The 16,644-nt window shown below is 51.1% G+C and overlaps 1 protein-coding gene across 8 annotated transcripts in view; it reads left to right on the top strand.

Moving 5' to 3' along the window:
* The window catches only part of TENM4 (teneurin transmembrane protein 4), a 704,151-nt gene that overhangs the window by 647,088 nt on the left and 40,419 nt on the right, over positions 1-16,644 (top strand). For all 8 annotated transcript variants that reach the window (XM_064168972.1, XM_064168982.1, XM_064168953.1 and 5 more), the window contains 2 exons: positions 7,996-8,150; positions 15,036-15,913. In XM_064168972.1, the coding sequence (XP_064025042.1) occupies positions 7,996-8,150; positions 15,036-15,913 (1,033 nt within the window). The remainder of the gene's footprint in view (positions 1-7,995; positions 8,151-15,035; positions 15,914-16,644) is intronic.

Raw genomic sequence — 16,644 nt, 5'->3', positions numbered from 1 at the left:
CCTCTTGGCAACACCTCCAGGGATGGAGATTCAACCACCTCTCTGAGGACCTTTTTTCCAGAGTTTGGTAACCCTTTCAGTCAAGAAGTTTCTTCTGAGATCTGGCACAGCTGTCATCTCATGGCTTGGACAGATTGGCTCTGAAATGGGTCAAGAACTGGCTGGAGGGCTGGGCCCAGAGAGTGGTGGTGAATGGTGCCACATGCAGCTGGCAGCTGGCACCAGTGGTGTGCCCCAGGGATCAGTTCTGGGCACAGTCCTGTTCAGTATCTTCATTGATGACCTGGATGAGGGCATTGAGTCCAGCAGCAGTGAGTGTGCAGATGGCACCAAGCTAGGAGCAGCTGTGGAGCTGTTGGAGGGTAGCAGAGCCCTGCAGAGGGACCTGGCCAGGCTGGATGGGTGGGCAGAGGCCAATGGGATGAGACTGAAGAAGGCCAAGTGCAGGGTTCTATGGTCACAACAACCTCCTTTCAGGTAGCTGCAGAGAGCTCTGCTGACACTCCAGCTTCTAACCATTGACATTTGAGGCACCTCCTGATAAAGTTGTACCTCTGCTTAGACACCACCATTAGTGTACCTAGAAACATCCTTGAACACTTAAGCTTTTTTTTCCCTTCCAGACCTCCTGTGCCACCAACTTTCATGATTTTTTTTCAACCACAACATAAAAAAATGTGGCCTCTTTGAGGCCAGATCATTGCTTTCTGGTCTTCTCTCTGTGCCTTTCCTAATCCAGTCCTGTCTTCTAGCTCCCTCCTGGACAGCTGCTGAGCCCAAAGCTGATCTTGGCAGAAAACCTTTCACAGGGATTCTGAAATCTTTTCCTCTGAGCTATTTTACAGCTTGTCATCACCTCTGGGCAGTTAGGCTTACTCCTTCCCCTCCTGAATACCTCTGTACTTATTGGCATTGATTTTCCTCTGCCATTTTATCACTCAGTCATTCAGCATCCACCCAGACAAGAAAGCTCCAAACTTGGATTCCTTTAGCACCTATTTATTTTTTTTTATTAAAAGAGTTGGGGGTTGGGTTTTAAGAAGGTTTAAGAAGGATGTTGAGTTTAAGAAGGATGTTGAGGTGCTTGAATGTGCCTGGAAAGGGGCAGTAAGGGGGGTGAGGGCGTTGGAGCACAGCCCTGTGAGGAGAGGCTGAGGGAGCTGGGGGTGTGCAGCCTGCAGCAGAGGAGGCTCAGGGCAGAGCTCATTGCTGCCTGCAGCTGCCTGCAGGGAGGCTGTAGCCAGGTGGGGTTGGGCTCTGCTGCCAGGCACCCAAGGACAGAACAAGAGGACACAGCCTCAAGCTGTGCTAGGACAGGTTCAGGCTGGATGTTGGAAAGTTCTTCACAGCAGGAATGATTGGCATTGGGGTGGGCTGCCCCGGGAGGTGCTGAAGTCCCCATCCCTGGAAGTGCTTAAAGAGAGGCTGGCTGAGGCACTTCATGCCATGGGTTAGTTAATTAGAAGGTGCTGGGTGCTAGGTTAGACTCAGTGATCTCGGAAATAGTGTCCAACCTGGCTAGTTCTGTGATTCTGTTCTGCTTTTTTTTGTCCCCCCTAAGCAGAGCTACATGTGCAGTGCAATCCCTTTAAGCAGTTCATCTCCTAGAACAAACCCAGCCTGTCCCAGCAGCTATTTGCAGTGAATGTTGTGCTGTCACCTCCCTACACTACAACATCTATTGCCTGGGAGGAGACACCAGCCCCCACCTGGCTACAGCTACCTGAAAGGAGGCTGTAGCCAGGTGAGTGTTGATCTCTTCTGCCAGGCAAGCAGCAACAGAACAAGGGGACACAGTCTCAAGTTGTGCTGTGGGAGGTCTAGGCTGGATGTGAGGAGGAAGTTGCTGGCAGAGAGAGTGATTGGCATTGGAATGGGCTGCCCAGGGAGGTGGTGGAGTGGCCATGGCTGGAGGTGTTCAGGCAAAGCCTGGCTGGGGCACTTAGTGCCATGGTCTAGATGACTGTATGGGGCTGGGTGCTAGGTTGGCCTGGATGAGCTTGGAGTTATCTTCCAGCCTGGTTGATTCTATGATTCTATGATTCTATTCTATGGTCTAGTTGAATGGCCAGGGCTGGGTGCTAGGTTGGACTGGATGAGCTTGGAGGTCTCTTCCAACCTGCTTGATTCTGTGATTCTATGATAAGGTCCTGACATTTGAAGCAGATATCATCTGATCACAACTTCCTGTCAGCACAACTCACTGGTGTGATGCACATGGTGCTGCAAGCCCTTCTTTCTTAGGGCATCTCTGACTCTCCAAGAGGAGCCAACATGATTTCATAGCCACCATACTGCATATCTCAGAGCTTAAAGCTTGGATCTGTAATGCTACCTGGATAGCAGCAGCAGGTGTTTTCTCTCAGTGACTCTGAGAGTGATCTTCAAGCTGTATGCTGAAAATCTTTAATCCCCTTATGTTCCTATGGAAACATGAAAGGAGCCTTCTGCCAAAGCAAGCCAAGGCCTTTAGCTTTTTACATGAGTAACATGAGAATTACCCATTTCTGTGCCCACTTGCAGGAGCCAGCTCCTAGCACTGGAGCCCTGCCGTTGTCAGAAGGGAAACACAAAAGGTCCAATCTAACCTCTCCAGTCTGCTGCAAAGAAATCATGAGATGCTTCTTCCCCTCTGTGCAGAAGATGTTTGTGGGAGAGCAGGGTTCCTCTGCATAATTGAGAGAGTGATTGGCACTGGAATGGGCTGCCCAGGGAGGTGGTGGAGCCACTGTCTCTGGAGGTGTTGAAGCCAAACCTGGCTGGGGCACTTAGTGCCATGGTCTGGTTGGTTGGGCAGGGCTGGGTGCTAGGTTGGGCTGGCTGAGCTTGGAGCTCTCTTCCAACCTGCTTGATTCTCTGATTCTATGATCTGGTTGGTTGGGCAGGGCTGGGTGTTAGGTTGGACTGGATGAGCTTGGAGCTCTCTTCCAGCCTGGCTGATTCTATGATTCTATGATCTGGTTGGTTGGGCAGGGCTGGGTGCTAGGTTGTACTGGATGAGCTTGGAGGTCTCTTCTAACCTGCTTGATTCTATGATTCTGTGATTCTATGATCTGGTTGATTGGGCAGGGCTGGGTGTTAGGTTGGACTGGATGAGCTTGGAGCTCTCTTCCAGCCTGGCTGATTCTATGATAATCAGATTTAATTCCAAGGCAAGCAGTTCAAGTCAGCAAGGGATTGAAGCAGTTGCTGTGTAAGGAGCATGTGAAATGGGAATTTAGGGCAGTGACTGACTGCAAACTCTGTCACCCTGCAGAACATGCTAGGGAATGCAAAGCAATTGAGGCTGCTTAGCCTCTGTGAAAGAAGGATAAGCAGAGAAGTGCTCTGTGATAAGAACACATGCACATGCCACTGCCCCGGAGCAGGATGCTAAGTGGTAGCTTTGCTGTCCCACTTCAGCTTGCTTGGGCGTGCAGGCTCTTTGTCTGAGCTGGAATGCAAAAGGAAGCTGTGCTCTATCAACTGATCAGAGCTGGCTCAAGAGCCAGAGAGTAGGTACAGGTTGTTATTACTGTAAGTGGTTAATCAGAGCAGCCATCAGACCTCGCACTGCACACCCTGAGCAGCTGCCAGCACACACTGCTGATAAATCCAATCCAATCCATATGGAACCAGCTAAGAGAGGAAATTCTGCCTCATTTAAAATCACATTATCCAGCCTGCCACCCTCCACTGGCTTTTGGCCTGTCACACAGCCTAATGGACAGGTGCCCTGAGAAATCCTTGTTGTGCACCTCTGAATGGGTAAGAGCCTCTTGTGTTAGACAAAAGCCAATTAGGATCAGCTAAACCTTCTATCAGGCCTCTTCCAAAGAAAGATGTCTACCACATCACTTCAAGAGCTCAGTTGTGCTCCTGGTTGTCAAGCAAACACCAACAGATATCAAAGAGCTTGCCATTCGCTGGGCAGAATAATTAGAGCAGCAGTAACCTTCAGCAGCAGATGCCAGTGACAGGTGACATGTACCAATATACCCATATTGGATGGGGCAACAACTGGGACACAACACTGACAGATGTCATGGCAGGTAAAGATAGCTTCCTGAAAGCCCCTGAGATATTGATGCTTATACCACCAGATCCCTCTGCAAGCTTTTGACAAGGGGCTAAGATCATGGAATCAGAGAATCAGCCAGGTTGGAAGAGAGCACAATTGGAATGTAATTTTTACCTTGCACCACTGCCCATGGTGACATCTGTTTTCAGGCACAGGAGCTGTTTGGGTTCAGAGAATCATAGAATCAGGCAGGCTGGAAGAGAGCTCCAAGCTCAGCCAGTCCAACCTAGCACCCAGCCCTATCCAGTCAACCAGACCATGGCACTAAGTGCCTCATCCAGTCTCCTCTTGAACACCTCCAGGAACAGTGACTCCATCACCTCCCTGGGCAGCCCATTCCAATGCCAATCACTCTCTCTGCCAGCAACTTCCTCATCACATCCAGCCTAGACCTGCCCTGGCACAACTTGAGACTCTGTCCCCTTCTTCTGTTGCTGCTTGCCAGGCAGCAGAGCCCAACCCCACCTGGCTACAGCCTCCCTCACAGGTCACCTGGGAGCCTCCTCTGCTCCAGCCTGCACAGCCCCAACTCTTTCAGGCTGTGCTCACAGCAGAGCTGCTGCAGCCTCTCAGCATCCTTCTGGCCCTGCTCTGGACACTCTCCAGCATCTCCACAGCCCTCTTGTCCCAGGGGCTCCAGAGCTGGATGCAGGACTCCAGCTGGGGTCTCAGCAGAGCAGAGCAGAGGGGGAGAATCCCCTCCCTGGCCCTGCTGGCCACACTGCTGCTGCTGCAGCCCAGGCTCTGCTTGGCTCTCTGGGCTGCAAGTGCACACTGCAGTGGTGGACTCACCAGCCCTGGAGGTGTTCAACAAACATGTAGATGTGGCATGGCTGGACATGGTGGCATTGGGTTGATGGTTGGATTTGATGGTCATAACAGCTCTTTGCCAACCTTAAGGATTCTATGATGCTCCCATAGCATTCTGATGTGCAACAGGTACCTGTCACTCATCTCAAAGGTTTCGTGGTCCTGCAAAGATGAAGTCCTATCTTGGCATGAATTAAACATAGGTATTGGAATGTAGAACTAGAAGGAATCTTTTGGGTCATTTAGTCCTGCCATCCATTATCCCTGCAGTCCTGTCATATAATCCTCTCCAAAATTAATGAACTTCATCTTAAAAGCAGCAAGTAATTTTTTTTCCTCATTGCCCTAGAGGCTATTCTGAAACCTCACTGCTCTGATGGTCAAATACCCAATCCAGGTCAAAATAATGTCCTTCAAACAAGGGGATGCTGTGAAGAACAAAGGAAAATGCTGGATCCACCTCCCAGTGAAAATGCACAGCTCCCATTCAGCTCAGTGAGATGAAGCATCAGTTCCCTGACTCCTAACTGGCTTTGAATCCACCAGTTGCAGCCTTCTCTCAGTCCCTTCCCTCAGCCCAATGGAGAAGCTACAAAATCACAGAATATATCTGTCTGGAAGAGACCTCCAAGATCATCCAACCCAACCCTTGACCCACCACTGAAGTGTCAAGACAAAACCATGTCCCATCCACAAACACGTGCCAGGTCCACATGCCACTTAAACACCCCCAGGGATGGTGACTCCACCACTGCCCTGGGCAGGCCATTCCTATGTTTGGGAACCTCTTCAGTGAAGAAATATTTCCTAGCACCCAGGAAGTGGAGTCACCATCCCTGGAGGTGTTCAAGAAAAGCCTGGGTGAGGCACCTAGTGCCATGGTCTGATTGACTGGCTAGGGCTGGGCAGCCCATTCCAGTGCCAATCACTCTCTCTGCCAGCAACTTCCTCCTCACATCCAGCCTAGACCTCCCCTGCCACAACTTGAGGCTGTGTCCCCTTCTTCTGGTGCTGGCTGCCTGGCAGCAGAGCCCAACCCCACCTGGCTACAGCCTCCCTGCAGGCAGCTGCAGGCAGCAATGAGCTCTGCCCTGAGCCTCCTCTGCTGCAGGCTGCACACCCCCAGCTCCCTCAGCCTCTCCTCACAGGGCTGTGCTCCAGGCCCCTCCCCAGCCTTGCTGCCCTTCTCCAAACACCTTCCAGCACCTCAACAGCTCTCTGCAATGGAGGAGCTGATTCTTCCAAGGCTTCTGGGGAAAGGAGGAGGACAATCTCTGATCTTTTCCCTTGGCTTCTCTGGATGATCTGTGTACCTCCAGGGCTTCCCACCTTGGCAGGAGGCTTTCAGGTGTAGGCAGAATGTCTTGCACTGTGCAGTCTCAGCACAACATCAGACTGGCTGCGCAGGCTGATCGCACAGAGGCATTTAGAGCACAGCCCTACGAGGAGAGGCTGAGGGAGCTGGGATTGGTTAGCCTGGAGAAGAGGAGGCTCAGGGGTGACCTTATTGCTGTCTACAACTACCTGAGGGGTGGTTGTGGCCAGGAGGAGGTTGCTCTCTTCTCTCAGGTGGCCAGCACCAGAACAAGAGGACACAGCCTCAGGCTGTGCCAGGGGAAATTTAGGCTGGAGGTGAGGAGAAAGTTCTTCCCTGAGAGAGTCATTGGACACTGGAATGGGCTGCCCGGGGAGGTGGTGGAGTCGCCGTCCCTGGAGCTGTTCAAGGCAGGACTGGACGTGGCACTTGGTGCCATGGTCTGGCCTTGAGCTCTGTGGTAAAGGGTTGGACTTGATGATCTGTGAGGTCTCTTCCAACCCTGATGATACTGTGATACTGTTCCTGGTAACCTGGAGGCAGTGGAGCTTTCAGGCAGTTCAGGATGCTCTAAGGCAGTGAGCAATGGCAGCAGGCAAGCAGCAAGCATGAATACAATGGCAGAGACCACTGTGTTTCCTGCTTAACTCTTTTTATCAACAGAGCCCGAGACTAATGGGCCTTTGGACGCAGAATAGCCAATCAGAATGGCACTTTGCCAAGTTTGACCATATTGGGTGAAGCCATAGGCTTGCTTTACCCAAATTTGGGGAAAGCACAGGCCTTGCACAAGGCAGGCACAAGCTAAGTGTGTGTACCTTGTTTACCACAGGGTGTAAACAAGTCTGGGCAAGCCAGAGTCCTTAGACACAGTGGCTCCAGGTTGCTTTCCCACAGAGGCTTCTCCCCATAGCAGAAGGAGGGAGAGCAGATAAACCATGTCTGGGTAAGCCAGGGCATGTATAAGCCTATTTTGGCCAATAAGCCTATTAGGCCTACCTTGATGATCTGATAGTTCAGAGGTTGCCATTACTTTGTGACTACCTGCACTTTGGCACAACAACCCCAAGCAATGCTATAGGCTGGGGACAGAGTGGCTGGAGAGCAGCCAGGCAGAGAGGGAGCTGGGGGTGCTGGTGGATAGTAGGCTGAAGCTGAGGCAGCAGTGTGCCCAGGTGGGCAGCAGAGCCAATGGCATCCTGGGCTGGCTCAGGAGCAGTGTGGGCAGCAGGACAAGGGAGGTTCTTGTGCCCCTGTGCTCAGCACTTCTCAGGCCACACCTTGAGTGCTGTGTCCAGTTGTGGGCTTCTCTACTCAAAAGAGATGTTGAGATACTGGAAGGTGTCCAGAGAAGGGCAAGAAAGCTGGGGAGGGGCCTGGAGCAGAGCCCTGTGAGGAGAGGCTGAGGGAGCTGGGGGTGTGCAGCCTGCAGCAGAGGAGGCTCAGGGCAGAGCTCATTGCTCTCTACAAGTACCTGCAGGGAGGCTGTAGCCAGGTGGGGTTGGGCTCTGCTGCCAGGCAAGCAGCAAGAGAAGAAGGGGACAGAGTCTGAAGCTGTGGCAGGGCAGGTCTAGGCTGGATGTGAGGAGGAAGCTCCTGGCAGAGAGAGTGATTGGCATTGGAATGGGCTGCCCAGGGAGGTGGTGGAGTGGCCGTGGCTGGAGGTGTTGCAGCCAAGCCTGGCTGGGGCACTTAGTGCCATGGTCTAGATGACTGGGCAGGGCTGGGTGCTAGATTGGACTGGATGATCTTGGAGCTCTCTTCCACCCTGGTTGATTCTCTGATTCTCCCTTGCTTCTTTGCTCCTCAGGCATCACTGTGGACAAGTTTGGGCTGATTTACTTTGTGGATGGCACAATGATCAGGCGGATTGATCAGAACGGGATCATCTCCACAGTGCTGGGCTCCAATGACCTGACGTCCGCTCGGCCGCTCAGCTGCGACTCTGTCATGGACATTTCCCAGGTAAGATGATGCTTTGGTTGGATTTCCACAGATCACAAGCCTGTGCCTTCACCCTATCTGTATGGCCACATGTCCCCTCAGGCTTGACAAAAGTGGGGGCTCATAGCCAGTTACATCTCTACATACAGCTCTATGAAGCTGGGGAGGGGCCTGGAGCAGAGCCCTGTGGGGAGAGGCTGAGGGAGCTGGGGGTGTGCAGCCTGCAGCAGAGGAGGCTCAGGGCAGAGCTCATGCTGCCTGCAGCTGCCTGCAGGGAGGCTGTAGCCAGGTGGGGTTGGGCTCTGCTGCCAGGCAAGCAGCAAGAGAAGGGGACAGAGTCTGAAGCTGTGGCAGGGGAGGTCTAGGCTGGATGTTGTTAGGAAGTTGCTGTCAGAGAGAGTGATTGGCATTGGAATGGGCTGCCCAGGGAGGTGGTGGAGTGGTCGTGCCTGGAGGTGTTTCAGCCAAGCCTGGCTGAGGCCCTTAGTGCCATGGTCTGGTTGGTTGGGCAGGGCTGGGTGCTAGGTTGGCCTGGATGATGTTGGAGCTCTCTTCCAGCCTGGCTGATTCTGTGATTCTATGAAATCAGATTTCATTAGCCTCATTTCTCAAGAAACTAGTTGCTTCCAACTAAAGACCAGGCAGCCATAATCATTTAGTAGGTCTCTCTCTCTCTGCCATGTTCTAACAACTTAGCTAAACATGATGACTTTTTTTTTCCTTCCCCTCCTCCCCCATCCTAATTTGGCCCAGCAGAATTTTAAACCTGAATCAAATTAATGTCTAGGAAATGCTGATTGGATGCTGAGGTGCCAAGATTAGCAACAGCAGGAAAACAAGAGTCTTGAATTGCATCAGATTGCAAATTGGTTGCAGCTACCACCATGCTGGGCTTTTGAAGTCCTGCTGCTTAAAGGTGGAGAGAAAAAAGAGAGAGAGCAAAAGAAATCTCAGTTGGATGATTGCTTTCCTTCTGCATGGCACAGAAGAGAGCTCTGCTACAACCCAGGGCTTGATTTTATAGGGCTCTGGCCAACCTGTCACATTGTGCCAGTTTGGAGGCAGTGTCCTTTGAAGCCTTTGTGCCACTTGTTGTTTGCCTGCTTACAGGAATGTTGCCCTCTCCTATGAAAACACAGATCATAGCTGGAGAGCTGAGCCCTCTTATTCAGCCACAATAGATGTCTGCAGGGTTTCCTTTTTCTAACTACCTAGATAATTTCTGAGCTCCCATATGGAATCTGTTCTTCTTGGGTTTCCTTCTAATTTGAAATGATTATTCTTGCTTCTTTACAACTGGCTCCCACTGTCCTCAATTTAGAACAAGCTGGAATTATGACTTTAAAAGCTCTCAGGCCTTCTGTAGAGGAAAAGTTTGCTGGGTACAGGCCATCTTGAGTATGCTTTTTGTTTTCTCTCTCTGGATTTCAGAGGCAGGCTTCACAAGACTGCTTTAAAACTAATTTCCTAGCAGGTTGTGGAGCTTAGAGAATGATAGAATCATAGAATCAACAAGGTTGGGAGAGACCTCCAAGATCACCTTAGTCCAACCTGTCACTGTTAGAAATATATCCAGGGAGCAAATTGTGGTTTAGCTTCTGCCTCGTTTTATCTCCTTTATATTTTCAGTCACATTTTTAAATAGAGGATTCTGTTTGATGTCTAAATCTGACCACAATTGGAATGTAATTTTTACCTTGCACCACTGCCCATGGTGACATCTGTTTTCAGGCACAGGAGCTGTTTGGGTTCAGAGAATCATAGAATCAACCAGGCTGGAAGAGAGCTCCAAGCTCAGCCAGTCTAACCTAGCACCCAGCCCTGTCCACACAACCAGACCATGGCACTAAGTGCCCCAGCCAGGCTTGGCTGCAACACCTCCAGCCACAGCCACTCCACCACCTCCCTGGGCAGCCCATTCCAGTGCCAATCACTCTCTCTGCCAGGAACTTCCTCCTCACATCCAGCCTAGACCTCCCCTGGCACAGCTTCAGACTCTGTCCCCTTCTTCTCTTGCTGCTTGCCTGGCAGCAGAGCCCAACCCCACCTGGCTACAGCCTCCCTGCAGGCAGCTGCAGGCAGCAATGAGCTCTGCCCTGTGCCTCCTCTGCTGCAGGCTGCACACCCCCAGCTCCCTCAGCCTCTCCTCATAAGGTTCTCTTCCAGGCCTCTCACAAGCTTCATCCCCCTTCTCTGGACATGTTCCAATACCTCAGCATCCAGTTGAAGTTCCCATAGAATCCTAGAATGAAGCAGGTTGGAAAAGAGCTCCAAGCTCAGCCAGTCCAACCTAGCACCCAGTCCTGGCCAACCAACCAGACCATGGCACTAAGTGCTTTATCCAGGCTTTCCTTCCACACCTCCAGGGACAGCAACTCCACCACGTCCCTGGGCAGCCCTTATATATATTCCAGTGTTGTATTTACCATTTCTGGGATGAGCAAATCTAGATCAGCTCCTGTTTTTTCTCTATATAAAATGAGAGGGGGCATTTTCAGGTTAACCTCTACTGTGATGGACAGATTAAGAGGTACTGTTCTGCACAGACACACCACAACCACTTTTGATTAAGCAAAGCAAAACAACCAAAACCAGGCCAAAAAAAATCTTCAGCTTGGGTAGTAGCTTTTCATCCTTTACAGTGACTAGAAGGATCTTTCCTGTCAGGTCCCTGAGGCTCCCTGGAACATGAGGACATGAAATATTTAGCTGGCAGTGTTGACAAGGAATGGTTTTTAAGAAATGGAAAATTCCCTTGTCAGTTCAGAATAAACTCTGCTCTTGATGCTAACTCAAGGCTGCAGAGCTTAAAGACCACTGGAAGGGAAGGGGGCATGCATTATTAAACAGAAAACCACAGGCTGTGATGTTTTACTACAGGAAGGGTTAAAATAGGCCAGGGGCTGAGAAAAGGAAGGAGGTTTTGCAAACAGAGCAGACAAAGCTCAGCTCCCTGCTTAGCCATGAAAATGAGCTTCACCAGCCCAGCCATTACAAGGCACAATGAGCTAAATACCTTGCATCTGAGGCTCTCTAAAGAGAAAAAGGTGAGAAAGGATTTAAACGTGAATAGGAGCATCAAAAGCAAAGCATTGCTGTGGCAGAGACGTTCGACTACAGCTGGCTTTATGAGCAAGGATCTCCTCTGTGCCTCGAGATCTTACCTGGCCTCTGCTTGTGCTTGGTTTTAAATCAAATCACAATAACAGTTTGCTGCTATCCACTCTTCCTCCTTCCTAATAAGGGCCGAGATGATCCTGGGCTGCATCAGATGTGTGGCCAGCAGGTGGAGGGAGGTGATTCTCCCCCTCTACTGGGCTCTGCTGAGTCTCTGATTCTATGATTCTCTGCCTCTGAGTCTATGACTCTATGATTCTATGAGTCTGTGATTCTGTGAGTCTATGAGTCTATGATTTTATGATTCTATGGACACTGTAGCCAGGTGGGGGGTTGGCCTCTTCTCCCAGGCAACCAGCAACAGAACAAGGGGACACAGCCTCAAGTTGTGCCGGGGAAATTACAGGCTGGATGTTAGGAGGAAGTTCCTGGCAGAGAGAGTGATTGGCATTGGAATGGGCTGCCCAGGGAGGTGGTGGAGTGGCTGTGCCTGGAGGTGTTGCAGCCAAGCCTGGCTGGGGCACTTAGTGCCATGGTCTGGTTGGTTGGGCAGGGCTGGGTGCTAGGTTGGGCTGGCTGAGCTTGGAGCTCTCTTCCAAACTGCTTGATTTTATGACTCTATGAGTCTATGATTCTGTGAGTCTATGATTCTATGACTCTGTGATTCTATGGGTCTGTGATTCTGAGTCTATGATTTTATGATTCTATGAATCTATGAGTCTATGATTGATTCTATGACTCTATGACTCTGTGATTCTATGACTATGAGTCTGTGATTCTATGAGTCTATGACTATGATTCTGTGAGTCTGTGGTTCTGTGAGTCTATGGCTTTGTGATTTTATGATTCTATGATTCTATAACTCTATTATTCTATGATTTTATGATTCTATGAGTCTATGATTCTACAATTTCATGATTCTATGAGTCTATGACTTTATGATTCTATGATTCTATGACTCTATTATTCTATGATTTTATGATTCTATGAGTCTATGACTCTATGATTCTGTGATTCCATGATTCTATGTTAAGTCTATGATTCTATGAATTTATTGTTCTATGACTCTGTGATTCTATGATTCTATGAATTTATTATTCTATGACTCTGTGATTCTATGGACTTATGATTCTGTGATATAATTTATGAGTCTATGATTCTATGACTCTATGAGTCTATGACTTTAATTCTAGGAGTCTGTGATTCTATGAGTGTATGATCTTATGATTCTATGACTCTATAGAATCATAGAATCAACCAGGTTGGAAGAGACCTCCAAGATCATCCAGTCCAACCTAGCACCCAGCCCTATCCAGTCAACCAGACCATGGCACTAAGTGCCTCAGCCAGGCTTTTCTTGAAGACCCCCAGGGACGGTGACTCCACCACCTCCCTGGGCAGCCCATTCCAATGCCAATCACTCTCTCTGTGAAGAACTTCTTCCTAATATGCAGCCTAGACCTACCCCAGCACAACTTGAGACTGTGTCCCCTTGTTCTGTTGCTGGTTGCCTGGCAGAAGAGGCCACCCCCCACCTGGCTACAATGCCCCTTCAGGTAGTTGTAGACAGTAATAAGATCACCCCTGAGCCTCCTCTTCTCCAGGCTAAACAGGCCCAGCTCCCTCAACCTCTCCTCATAGGGTTTGTGTTCCAGGCCCCTCACCAGCTTTGTTGCCCTTCTCTGGACATGTTCCAGCACCTGAACATCCTTCTTGAATTGAGGGGCCCAGAACTGGACACAGCACTCAAGGTGTGGCCTGAGCAGTGCTGAGTACAGGGACAGAATAACCTCCCTTGTCCTACTGGCCACACTGTTCCTGATGCAGGCCAGGATGCCATTGGCTCTCTTGGCCACCTGGGCACACTGCTGGCTCATCTTCAGCTTACTATCTATCAGTACCCCCAGGTCCCTTTCCTCCTGGCTGCTCTGCAGCCACTCAGTCCCAAGCCTATAACGCTGCTTGGGGTTGTTGTGGCCAAAGTGCAGAACCCTGCACTATGACTCTGATTCTATGACTCTATGAGTCTATGACTTTAATTCTAGGAGTCTGTGATTCTATGAGTGTATAATCTTATGATTCTATGACTCTATGACTCTGATTCTATGACTCTATGATTCTGAGTCTATGATTTTATGATTCTCTCTCTCTCTCTAAACCTGAAGTTAAATATATATATATAAAAATGGCACACTTTAGAGTTTTCAATTACCAAATGAAATCCCCCTGAATTCTTTTGGTAGCTTTTTGGTAGGTGTGGCAGCTAAATGGATAAGACTCACTTGAAAAGCCACCGTGTTGTAGAAGCAGGGCTAGAAATGGAGACCTCAGCTGGTTTATATGTGCAGGCTCTGATGTGCCACTGTGACCTGAAACAATTTTTCCATTATGCTAGGAAAAAAAAAAACCAACCCACCCCACCAGCTCTGTGAAAACCACTCTGGAGACAGAAGTCTTTTATTCAGTGTGCTGAAATTGCCTGAATCCCTTGGGAATTGCTGCTTTGCATTTTTGCAGCGTCAAGCAGAAAGTGGGTGGCTATAACTTAGACGTGCACACATGCTGATGCAGCTGCCAGCTTCCTGTCTGTCTCTCCTTGTCATTCACCCAGAGGAGCTCAGCCACTTGTCTGGAAAATCCTCCAGCAAAAGGATCGTTGTTTCGTTTGACTGATTTCATAGCACTTCACACAACATAATTCCTAGTCCTGGGTCTCTGCTACCAGATCCAGGCTCCATCAGTTCCAACAAGCGTAGGGTTGTTTGGCAAAGGGGAATCCCTCTTGAATCTTTGGGTTTTCTTGTTTGCTCCTGCTCTCCCTGGGCATTGATGCCCCTTCCTACTGCTGCCCCTTCCCACTGCTGCCCCTTCCCACTGCTGCCCCTTCCCACAGCCCCTGGCACCTCACACCAAGATGGAGAAGCAGGAAGAAGCCATGCTGCAGAGCAGGAGCTAAGGAAGGTCTGTCTGTCCATCAGCCTGCTTCCAGCACTGCTGCAGTGCTGATGGTGGATGTCCACCTGCCTGCCTCATATGACCAGGGACTAATCATCCTCACTCACACCAGAGCTGTGTCCTCTATGGCCTCCATATCAAGCAGTAATAATTAATTGTGCTTCATTTACCTTTTCTCCTCTTAATCTGCTTTGAAATGTCCTCATTGTGATTGATTTCTGGCAATCATGCAGAAGAAAAGGTCTTGCTGTAATAATTTCCTTCTGTTGTCTTCCCATTGAGGCCAGTTCTGGGCCTCTCAATTTAAGAAAGGTGTTGATAAGTTCAAACGTGTCCAGAGCAGGGCAGCAAGGCTGGGGAGGGGCCTGGAGCACAGCCCTGTGAGGAGAGGCTTAGCTGGGGGTGTGCAGCCTGCAGCAGAGGAGGCTCAGGGCAGAGCTCATTGCTGCCTGCAGCTGCCTGAAGAGAGGTTGTAGCCAGGTGGGACTGAGCTCTTCTCCAGGCAAGCAGCAACAGAAGAAGGGGACAGAGTCTGAAGCTGTGGCAGGGGAGGTCTAGGCTGGATGTGAGGAGGAAGCTCCTGGCAGAGAGAGTGATTGGCATTGGAATGGGCTGCCCAGGGAGGTGGTGGAGTGGCCGTGGCTGGAGGTGTTGCAGCCAAGCCTGGCTGGGGCACTTAGTGCCAGGGAGGTGGCAGAGTCCCTCTAAGTATTTAAAGCGAGACTGGATGAGACACTTGGTGCCGTGGTCTGGTTGGTTAAAGGGTAGTAGATCAGACTGGATGATCTGGAAGGTCTTTCCTAACCTGCTTGATGCTGTCATTCTGTGCTTAAGGTTCGCCTGGAGTGGCCCACGGACCTGGCGGTCAACCCGATGGACAACTCGCTCTACGTCCTCGACAACAACGTGGTGTTACAGATATCCGAGAACCACCAGGTGCGCATCGTGGCGGGCAGACCCATGCACTGCCAGGTGCCGGGCATGGATCACTTCCTCCTTAGCAAGGTGGCAATCCACGCCACGCTGGAGTCTGCCACCGCCCTGGCCGTCTCCCACAACGGCGTCCTCTATATCGCCGAGACGGACGAGAAGAAGATCAACCGCATCAGGCAGGTGACCACCAGCGGCGAGATTTCCCTGGTGGCTGGCGCGCCCAGCAGCTGCGACTGCAAGAACGACGCCAACTGCGACTGCTTCGCGGGGGACGACGGCTACGCCAAGGACGCCAAGCTGAACGCGCCCTCCTCCCTGGCGGTGTGCGCCGACGGCGAGCTCTACGTGGCTGACCTGGGGAACATCCGGATCCGCTTCGTGCGCAAGAACAAACCCTTCCTCAACACGCAAAACCTCTACGAGCTGTCCTCGCCCATAGACCAGGAGCTCTACCTGTTTGACGCCAGCGGCAAGCACCTTTATACTCAGAGCCTGACCACTGGAGATTACCTTTACAATTTCACTTACTCTGCAGATGGAGACATAACCCTGATCACTGACAACAACGGCAACTTGGTCAACATCCGAAGAGACTCCACGGGGATGCCCCTCTGGCTGGTGGTGCCCGATGGCCAAGTCTACTGGGTGACAATTGGTACCAACAGCGCGCTCAAGAGCGTGACGACGCAGGGGCATGAGGTGGCCATGATGACCTACCACGGCAACTCCGGTCTCCTCGCCACCAAAAGCAACGAGAATGGTTGGACAACGTTCTATGAGTAAGTACAGTGTGAATGGTGTGCTGCTGCCCTCAGTGTGCCCTTGTGGCCAAAAGACACAATGGCATTCTGGGGGGCGTCCGAGAAAACATGGCCAGCAGGCCAAGGGAGGTTCTTCTCCTCCTCTACTCTGCCCTAGTGAAACCACACCTGCAATACTGTGTCCAGTTTTGGGCTCCCTAGTTCAGGAGAGGCAGGGACCTGATGGAAGGAGTCCAGCAGAGAGCCACCAGGATGATTGGGGCACTTGAGCAGTTCAGGAGAGGTTGGAAGGGACCACAAGGATCAGGCAGTCCCAACCCCCCTGCCATGCCCAGGGACACCCTACCCTAGAGCAGGCTGCACACAGCCTCAGCCAGCCTGGCCTCAAACACCTCCAGCCATGGGGCCTCAACCACCTCCCTGGGCAACCCAGTCCAGCCTCTCACCACTCTCCTGCTCAACAACTTCCTCCTCACCCCCAGCCTCACTCTCCCCACCTCCACCTTTGCTCCATTCCCCCCACTCCTGACACTCCCTCACACCCTCCAAAGTCCCTCCCCAGCTTTTTTGGAGCTCACTTCAGACGCTGGAAGGCCACAAGAAGGTCCCCTGGGAGCCTCCTCTGCTCCAGCCTGCACAGCCCCAACTCTTTCAGGCTGTGCTCACAGCAGAGCTGCTGCAGCCCTCTCAGCATCCTCCTGGCCCTGCTCTGGACACTCTCCAGCATCTCCACAGCCCTCTTGTCCCAG

This window comes from Pogoniulus pusillus, chromosome 3, assembly GCF_015220805.1.
Source record: "Pogoniulus pusillus isolate bPogPus1 chromosome 3, bPogPus1.pri, whole genome shotgun sequence".
Taxonomy (NCBI): Eukaryota; Metazoa; Chordata; class Aves; order Piciformes; family Lybiidae; genus Pogoniulus; species Pogoniulus pusillus.
The sequence above is the reverse complement of the archived record's forward strand: the minus strand, read 5'-3'. Positions and strand labels throughout refer to the sequence as shown.